General features: G+C 53.9%; 1 protein-coding gene across 1 annotated transcript; it reads right to left on the bottom strand.

Annotated features, from left to right (window-relative positions):
- On the bottom strand, positions 1-3,633 carry TMEM125 (transmembrane protein 125). The gene is made up of 2 exons (XM_054286004.1): positions 3,531-3,633; positions 1-3,421 (listed from the first exon to the last, which is right to left on the bottom strand). The coding sequence occupies exon 2, from the start codon at positions 3,113-3,115 to the stop codon at positions 2,453-2,455; it is 663 nt and encodes a 220-aa protein (XP_054141979.1). The 5' UTR covers positions 3,116-3,421; positions 3,531-3,633; the 3' UTR covers positions 1-2,452.
- Positions 3,634-9,817: the final 6,184 nt, after the last annotated feature.

Below are 9,817 nucleotides of genomic sequence, written 5' to 3'. Positions count from 1 at the left end.
TGCACAGGGGAGTCAGGGATTGGGCTGCACAGGCTGTCCCTCTGGGCAGCTGGACAGCCAGCCACCATCTTCAGGCACAGCCTGTTCTTAGCCATTTTCTCCTTGGGCTGCTGGCCCACAGTCAATCACCCTTTCCTGGCACAAGTCACAGGCACTCGGGGCACCTTCTGAAGGGGCTGCGGAGGGGACAGGATTCACATTGACATGCAGGCAGCACGGAGCTGCGAGCTGGGCACAGTCATGCCTCTTCACAGAAATGCCCAGATGTGCAAAACAGCTGGTGTGCAGGCAGCTGTGGCCTGCCAGCACGTGCAGGCTGTGGAGCTGGCAGTCACTGCTGGACCTCTGGTGCTGGCAGAGGGGGGCAGGCTGGCATAACTGCCCATGCCCTGACACAGACCTGCAGAGCAGCAGCAATGGTGATGGTGGTGCAAGAGCATTCAGCTCTGACCTGTTCCCTCCTGTGTAACCACAGGGGTCCCTGGTGGGCCTGAGGCCAAACAGCCCAGAGGGAAAGCTCATCTTTCAAGAGATTTAGCACAGGAGGATCTGAGCTCACCACCACCTTCTGAGCTCCTGGGCAGATTAAGGGAGGAGATGCAGAGAGAAGAGGAAACAGCAGTTTAATAACATCTACAGATGATGTGAAAGTGGCAGAGGAAAATGTAGCAATAACAGAGATACAGAGAGAAAAGCTCAGATTATGTACCTTTACATTGGGGAAAACAATCCAAGGCTTCAGGCAGAGGAAAGTCAGCAGTAGCAGGACAGGAGCAGGTGAATACAGATGTGGTTTCATGCGATCTCACTGCATTGGGAATGGTTGGTCTGGAGCTGTGAAGGGGTGAAGCCCTCACTGACCAGCTGGTGGTGAGCTCTGACACTGCCTCCAGGTGTAACATGGACAGTGATTTGTGCTGTTAGCAAGGGAATCAGCTACCTTCCTTTTCCAAAAAATTTGCTACCAGGCACTGAAACACAATAGCTCAGTCTTGTTTCATTGGAGAGGGCACTTGGCAAATAATGAGCAAAACCAACATCTGGGGCAGAGCAACTCAGGTGAAGGAAAGATGGGAGCAGACAAGATGAAGAATCACAAAACAGTCTGAGCTGGAAGGGGTCCAGAAGGATCACAGAGACCACCTCTTAAGAGAATGGCCCACATGGGGTTCAAACCCATGACCTTGGTGTTATTAGCACCATGCTCTGACCAACTGGCTCAGAGGAAGAGAAGGTCATGCAGGGGCATCTTCAGCAGGAGGTTGGGATCTATGTCTATGGAAAGGGCAGTGAAATGGTTAGTGAGTCTGAGGAAAATGAGAATTTTGTCAGGTAAATTAGACTTAAGTCACAGGACAAGTTCCTGGGGTGAATTGTTAGTCTGCCTCTGGTAGAGAGACCTTGGTGATAAAACAAGACACCTTGTAGAGATAAAACACCAAAAAAACTCCAGGTAAGGCCCAAGTGACAGTAGAGGAACTTTTCTGCCCTTCAGCAGCTGCAGCACTTGGGAGACAGAAACAGCATGGGAACAAGCAGGGACTGGGATGAGCTGCAGGGCTCCTGCCTCTGCCTGGGAAACTCCTGTGGGAGGGCACAGCACACTCCCCTCGCACAGCTTTTGCAGAGGGCGGCCTCAGCCCCAGGATTTGGGCATCTCATCACCATCCCCCAGCAACTGCACCTTGCTGTTTGTAGCTGGAGCATCCTGGCATGATAACACAGCCCCAACACTGAGTCCAGCACAGATAACCCATCAGGGCCTTGACACCAGCACTGCTTGATCACCCCTTTGATAAACCACAGGTGATGGTGGGCTGCAGAAATGTAACACTGGAACAGATCCTGGCTTCGCAAACACAAACAGCATTTCATGTGAGGTGCAGCCATGCTGTGGCTCTGGCACACACAATCCTATGCAAATCCCACACTCACTCCCACAGACACCGGTGACTTTTGGGAGCAGCCCCTGCAGCCATACCTCCCACCAGGCTCCCTCGTGCCTGCTGACACGCAAAGTGTCTCCTGCCATTCACCAGCTGCTAGAGGCTCTACTTCACTCAGGAGCTGGAGGCTCTGCCCAGAGCACGGGTTGGTTTTATATCACCCACAATTACAGCCTCTCCTGCCAGGAGAGTGTGTGACGCAGCTCCAGGAACTGCAGGAACCAAACAAGTACTGGGGTTCCCGGGGTACAAGACAGGCTCACCTTCACTCTGTAACATGGTCACAGCCAGGCAGGCAGCAGCTGACACAGGAGGCTTTGTGGAGATAAAATGCCAGCCAGGTCAGAGCCCATCCAGGTGCCCTGAGTCTGTGCTGTGCCATCAGCCTGGGGCAAAGCACATGCCAGTCATCTCCAGCAGAAACACAGGGCAGCTCTCGCCCTTCCTTGGGAAAGGCCACCACTGACAGGTTGTATCCGCTAAGGCTCACGCAGAGGTGTCCTGGGTCAGATCAGGTTGGCCATGCTGGAGGTGGGGGGGAGCCGCCTGTTTCCAGCGAGGCGGCCGGAGATGGTGAAGACGCGGATGTCGCCGGCCTCCAGGCTCCGCGGAGCCGCCCGGCGGCAGGAGGTGCACAGCAGGTACAGCAGCAGGCAGAGGAGGATGGCGCTGCCGGCGGTCAGGAGGATGACCCCGCTGGTGAACATGCTGGCCAGCGGCCGTGCAGGGCTGAGCTGCATGCTGGTGGTGGACAGGATGGTGAGCACCACCCCGCAGACCAGCAGCACCAGGGCGCTCAGCAGCAGCACCAGGCAGTCCGAGAAGCCTCCGCTCTTGAGGAGCTCGATCTGATCGCGGCTGCGGATGCAGTTCATGTCCTGGATCGCAGAGCTCAGCAGCTGCTTCAGCAGCACCAGCAGGGCCAGCAGGCAGAGCGTGGTGCCCACGGCGAGCCGCCACTCTCCGGAGCGGCTGCTGGTGCTGTACAGCAGGATGATGCCCCCAATCCCGCAGGCCAGGATCAGCACCACGGCCATCCCGTAGCACAGGATGGACTTCTTGGGGTCCTGGAACCACCAGAGCTCCACATGCTCTTCCAAGATATTCCTCTGGATGTGGTCCGCATCCGCAGGGGTGCGGGGGCTGCTCAGCTCTGCCAGCTCTGGCATGGCGGGCAGCTGGGTGAAGAGGGCACAGAGGTGGCACTGATGAATTTGCACCCTTAGAGCAAATGGAGGGTCAGTGCAGCAGCAGTGGTGAAGGCAGCTGCATTTCTCCAGCAGTGGTGTCTCAGTCTCATTCTTTGGATCCTGATGGAATTTCCTTTTGCAGTGGTGCCACCTGGAGAGCTATGATCCACATGCTGGGGTTGAACCCACCACCGAGACAGGGCTGTGAAACATGATGGAGCATTCCTGGAGCAGCACCATAGGGGAACTGCCAGGGCTGTCTCCTTCCTTTGCTGTGTCTTTCATCTGAAAAAGTCAAGAAGAGAAGATGTCATTAACCAGAGACCCTGCTCCCCTGTACCAAATAATCCTGTGCCAAACCTGGGGCCTTGGTTTCTCAGGCTGGCCTGCAGACCTTGCTGTGCTTCCCTTACAGGAGCCCTGTGTGCTTCAGCTGCATGTCCTCGTGGGAGACCTGTGTGTGCTGTGGGGGAACCCCAGGCTGCCCCGAGGGCGAGTCTCCTGCCTCCCCAGTGCCGTGTGCCCTGCTCAGAGGCTGCTGGCACATTGCTGCCCGAGGGACTCTGCCTGCAGCTGGTGCTGGCAGCAGGGCAGGGACGGAGCAGAGGCAGGTCCCTTCTGGGATAAAGCCCCATTCACAGCTCTGGCTTCACATGCTCCCTCATCAGCATCAGCCTCTTGTCACCAACTGGCTCTGCTGCCCAGAAGGGGAGGTGGGGGTCAGGACCAGGGTTTAACCCTTCCACTCCAGTGGCTGGAAGAATGAGATCTGCCATAGCTGCATGTTCTCAGCCCTGTCCTCATCCCTGCACTGACGGTGGTTTCCCCTCAGAAATTCCCTACAGAAATCTGGGAGCTACATGTCCAGTGATCTCAGCACTTCCCTGGGAAGAGCCCTTAGCTGTGGCCTGGCACCCTGAGATTTTGCTCTCCTTGCTACTGGTCTGTGAAGCACCTTGCCACTGGAGGGGAGCAGAGGAAGGGCAGCACTGGCTCCGAGGTACTGTGCTTAGCTGGGCTCCCCAATCACAGCACCTTGTCCCAGCCCAGCACTCCTGGTTCCCAGGCTTGTGTCCCTGGTATGTGAGTGCTCCAGCTGGTCCCACAGCACCACAGGGGCCCTCTGGAACAGCTGGTACCCAAACCATGGAGAGGTGCTGGGGAGGAGAGCACAGGAGCATGTCAGCAATGGCTGAGCTTGGGAGACACAGGGCAAGCCCTGGAGACCCAAGGACGGCCTCTCTAGTCACCTCCTAGACAGGATCATGCACTCTTGACCACCACAGGCACACACATGAACTGCTCTGAGTCCTACAGGAGCCCATGGCAGGGACAGGAACTGACTCAGGTCCCTTGTGTCAGAGCTGTGTCACTTCTGGGCAGGGGGACAGCCACCCTGCCTGCTAGAAATGGCTCTCAGGAGCCCATCAGGCCATGTCAAACACACTCTGTTTGTACCCTGCTCTGCTCAGCACTGGGCTCAGGGCTCATTGCACACAGGCAGGGACAATTTATGACCTCCACACGTGGCAGCTCTGCACGCACCAGGGCAGCAAACACCTCAAACCCGTGTGCCGGGGCGCAGCCAACACGGCCGGGGGGAGAGGGAGCACAATTGTGCGGGGAGTGCCGAACCAGACACGGCCTGACAGTGTCAGGCCGGGCTCCTCCTGAGTCACTCCCCGGCTGCGATGGAGCATGAGGTCACTGTGGCCTGGCTCCGGGCCCGCTGCCAGCGCTGCACGGGTGCGGGCAGCCCGTGTACGGGGCGGGCAGCTCGTGTGGGTGCGGGCAGCCCTTGTGCGGGCGCGGTGCGGGCAGCCCGGGTGCGGGTATGGGCAGCACGGGTGCGGGTATGGGAAGCCCGGGTGCGGGTATGGGCAGCACGGGTGCGGGTATGGGAAGCCCGGGTGCGGGTATGGGCAGCCCGGGTGCGGGTATGGGCAGCACGGCTGCGGGTATGGGCAGCACTGGTGCGGGTATGGGCAGCCCGGGTGCGGGTATGGGCAGCACTGGTGCGGGTATGGGCAGCCCGGGTGCGGGTATGGGCAGCCCGGGTGCGGGTATGGGCACCACGGGTGCGGGTATGGGCAGCCCGGGTGCGGGTATGGGCAGCCTGTGGGCACGGCGGGTCCCGCACGGGGCTGATCCAGCTCGGGGAGCCGGGCAGCGATGGCTGCGGCACAGACACCCAGGACACAGAGGGGACAGGGAGAACCATGGGAGTCCTACAGCTCCTGGCTGGAGCCAGAGCCATCAGAAAGCAGCAGTTAGAGAGAGAAAAGAGCTGTGGCTGAGCCTGTCGGTTTGTGCCTGCTGGGTTGCACTCTGATTTTGCATGAGACAGCAGATACCTTGTGTGTGCCCAGGACACAAGTCCCCAGGTGAGGATGTCACGAGGCACTATTAAAGTAGAGAGAGGCAAGGAGACATTGAGTCTGGAGTTGTTCCCTTAGCCGATGCAAATCAGCTTGGTTCTAAACATTGCTCTCTCTTGTGCCTTATCTCCTCCTTAGCAGTGAATGGGTGAGTCTAGTAGGTAGCATGTTTATAGATTAGATTGAGATTTGAAGAGAACATAAAGCTTGGAGAAGTGCAAAGTCTGTGTCCTTCTGCTGCTTGACCCAAGTTACACGAGTCAAACAGTAAACAAGGAAACCACAGCAGCATGAACCACAATGAGGGAAAATGTGATCAAAAATCAGGCTGCAGCACTGCATTCTCATGTTACTTTTTAAAATTTAACCATTTTAGTTTTTTATATGCTCAGAAGAAGGACAAGAGAGCAAAATAAAACCATAGGACCTTCTGGCCGAGGAACAAAATTGGGTATCACCTCTACAAGCATGTATTTCCCAGTGTTATATTAACCTCTATTAAGCAGATTATTTGGAGAGTTTCCCAGTGTTGCATTAACCTCTGTTAAACAAATGACTGGAGAGGCAAAGGCTTCCACTGAAGTGTGCTTTCATGTTTCCTTGCATCTGTTTGGAAATGTTCTGGGAATATAATTTTTTGCTCTAAAACCATCCACACTTGCTTCTCTAGACCCTGAGGGCTTGTGCTGCTAATAACAGTATTTTTACTCCTAGAATCACAGAATAATTAAGGTGGGATGGGACCTTGTGAAGTCACCTGCTTAAAGCAGAGTTCACCTAGAAGTCAGACTGAGCAGGTCAGGGCCCCATTCATTTACATGCCAAGGAAGGAGAATCTATAGCCCCTCAGGGATCATTCCAGAGTTAAATCACCCTCACCATGAAAACATTCCTCCTTAAATCTAGCTGCAGTTTCTCATTCCTCAGGCTGGGTGCATTGCCTCCCACCCTCTTCAGAAAACTCTTCCTATGTTAAACCAAAGCTATCCTGGACTGTCACCCACCACTCCTTGAAGAAGGGATGAACCTTGATCTCACAGCAGCTTTGCTGATTGCTTTCTTGGCACTGTGCAGCACATCACTTTGCCCAGATCAGACTGAGAGGAAGGAAGGAATATAGATGTCTGCTCTGCCATGAGGGAGGACAGCCACCCAAAGCTGTTGCCCCTTCTTTTGGTGTTCTTTAGGCTAACTGGTCTCACTGGTCTGGGACAGGCCATAATAAGCCAGTGGCCCATCAGATTGGTGTATTTGATAGTGTGGATCACGGGTCATCAATCTCTACGTTTACTCACTACTGAAGCCAGCACCTTCTGTGCTTCCATCTCTGTGTGCAAGAGAAAAGCAGGAGAGGACCAGCCCAGCCACACAATGCTTTAAGTCCAAAGAGCACATTTCAGGAAAAAAGTGACATTCTGTCCTTCCCCACTGCTGGCTGGCAGCTGTGGAGGAAGAGCAGGAAAGCACTAGGAATGCAGGAAAACAAAAGTATTCATGGTTTTCCTTTTCCATTGTGTTGGTTGTTTTTTTCTTTCCCTGCTCTGACAACATTTAAGTGGAAATTGAGGGTCATCGTCAATGTGCTCCTGGCCACTCCTGGCTTCAGGTGTGGGAGATGTACCCTGGCTGAATGCCTCGGAGTGATACATGCATATATTTAGTAACTTTTAAACTTTTTGTGCCTGACAGACTGATAACTGGCAGACAGGCCACAGACTGTACATTAATTAACAATTCAATTTCAGAACCACATGCAATTCAGCTCTTGAAATGTTTCTCACTTCCCTCTCTTCTCAAACCCAGGGTACCCCTCGAAACAATGCTTACCCACAGGGTTTAGGAGGGGAAGTCTGAGGATGAGACAGGCTCCTGCAGCACTTCCTTGTACTTCCAGCCTTGGAAGGGTTTCATGCAGCTTTTATGTGGACTTTATAAGCATCATGGAGACTGGGAGAGTCGAACAAGATTTCCTATAAAATAACAATACATAAAATTTTTTACCTGAGCAGTGTGGATGAGAGCCAGCAGAGCTTCACAATCTCAAGCAAATCCAAGCCATCTCAGCCCTCTGTTTTCCCAGTCCGTCACAGCTTATTTGCTTCTTCGCCTGATCTGTCCATAGCCTGTTTGGAATGGACCTGCCACCACTCAGTGCCTCACAAAAATCTTTAGTCCAGAATAGGCATAAACATTTCCCCATAATTTCCATGTAATTTTTTCAACCCCCAATGCTTTAGGAAGCATTTCTTTACCAAGAGAGTCAGCCCTGAATTGTTGCATGTCCCTTCCAACTGAAACAGTACATTCTCTTCTGTCTATTGTGTTCTAGTTTGTCTATTCTAGCCTATTGCGTTGTCTATTCTATTGTATTTCAATGGAAAAGGACCTACAATGATCATCTAGTCCAATTGCCTGAACAATTCAGGGCTGACCAAATTCAAGAATGTGTTTTAGGGCATTGGCCAGAAGCCTCTTCAATACTGACAGGTTTGGGGTATCAATCAATTCTCTAGGAAGTGTGTTCCAGTGTTTGACCACCTTTTCAGTAAAGAAATGCTTCCTAAGCATATTTGATTCTGTTCTAACTCCCTATAGGCTCAAAGAGAATGCAGCTCATGTATCTTGTTTTATGACTGAATTACTGTTAGTGCACAAACCAGAAGCTCTGAGTGTCACGGTGCTTGAGGCCTGTCTGTGCACCTGGGAGCATGTGGGAAGGTTCCCTCTCTGAGAACTCAGGGCTGGGAATAGAGGAACCTGCAAGGAATGGGAGTAGTGGGGCTTTTATGTGGCATCCATGTGTCTTGCCCAAAATCCTAACTAGAGATCCACACTCCTTTGCCTGCCACACCAACCACCAATTCCCAATGCTCCTCCTTTCCTGTGCTGCTCAGGATCCATACAAAGCTGTGCAGTTTGATCTGCACCTCTGGGGAGAGCCCACCCTCTCTCCCCTGACAGATGGATAATGCTGTCCCACAAGTGAGCATCTGTCCCAGCAGTGCTCCTGCCATGAGACCCCATTTGGGAAGCCCTGAGTGATGGTGGATTGTCCCTTCCTTTCCCCAAGCCTAGGGGTTCTGGCCTTAGGGGTGGTGGAGGGCTTCTTGTAACAGGGTCCTTATACACAGATCTAGACAGCTTTGGCACACTCCATTGTGAAATGTCACGCTCCCCTTCCTCTTTGTACACTCAACAGGCATCCATTATCCTGGCCCCGCAGAGCCTGTCCCGATACACCTCTGACAAGGGTGGCCTGGGAGTTCCAAGGGAAACAAGAAACTCCCAAGTCTGAGAGGAAACAATAGCACAAGGAAGAAATCAATTGGAGGCAAGAAGCAGGGTCTCTTAAGAAGTGAGTCTGAAGCAGCCTCGAACCTGCCAGCAGCTGCTGCCCAGCTCCCAGGGAGGAAGGGATCACTCACCTGCAGCAGACACTGCCCACATGCGACACCCCGGCACACTTCCCTGCTCCAGCCTGGCAGCAATGGCTTTTCCTGGCTTTCCTGCCACTGGATCCAGCTGACGAGGGAGCCCACGGGGAAAATCTCTTCCCTTGCTGTTGCCAGTGCCTGCCAGGAGCCGGGCGAGGCTCCCGCTGCCGGTGCGCGGCAGCCCCGCGGTGCGGCGGAGCCCTCGCCTCCCGCCCGGGCAGGTGCATTCCCCAGCTGGGTGGCGTCTCAGCAAACCTGCTGCTGCTCTTGGAGACGCTCCAGACCGCGCCGGTGTGCAGGTGCTACCCCTCCCTCCCCGGGCAGGATCTGGCCTCTGGCCACACACCGATCCTGGAAGGTGGCTCATTTCCTCCCAGCTGGAGGTGAACGGGTGCCAGAGCAGCTCCCAGGCAGCACGGGGCAGCGCTAGGGGACATTTGACACACTCAGCAAGTATTTGGTATTAAATAAAATAGCTCCTGCTCTACTTTATAGGTTAGGGCCATCCAGTCATATCAGGACTGCTTCTTTCTGTGGCAGAAGTTCAGGCAAGCACTCAAGTCAGGCAAGATGTTACTGTCACATCTTCCCAACAAAAGGCAGCTGCACAACCCCCTCCCTGGGAGACATCAGCACCAGCAAAGTTTACCAAGCTGCAGAAGAGCTGATTTCCTGGTCGTCCAGTGGGGAAAAAAGGGTAACTATTTTGAGAGGAATCAGGGAAACAGAAAAACATTCATTTAAGAGCTGAAGAATAACAAAAGGGAGTAGCAGGAATGTTGAATTCAGTAGGGGAATGGGATTCCCAGACTGATCAATGTCCCCTCCTTCCTGGTTAGGTTTCATGATAGCAGAAGGGATCATTACTG

The sequence above is a fragment of the Melozone crissalis genome, unplaced genomic scaffold (assembly GCF_028551555.1).
Source record: "Melozone crissalis strain CALT ecotype California unplaced genomic scaffold, PUWL_Pcris_2 ptg000045l_1, whole genome shotgun sequence".
NCBI classification, from domain to species: domain Eukaryota; kingdom Metazoa; phylum Chordata; class Aves; order Passeriformes; family Passerellidae; genus Melozone; species Melozone crissalis.
This window is presented reverse-complemented; position numbering and strand designations above follow the sequence as displayed.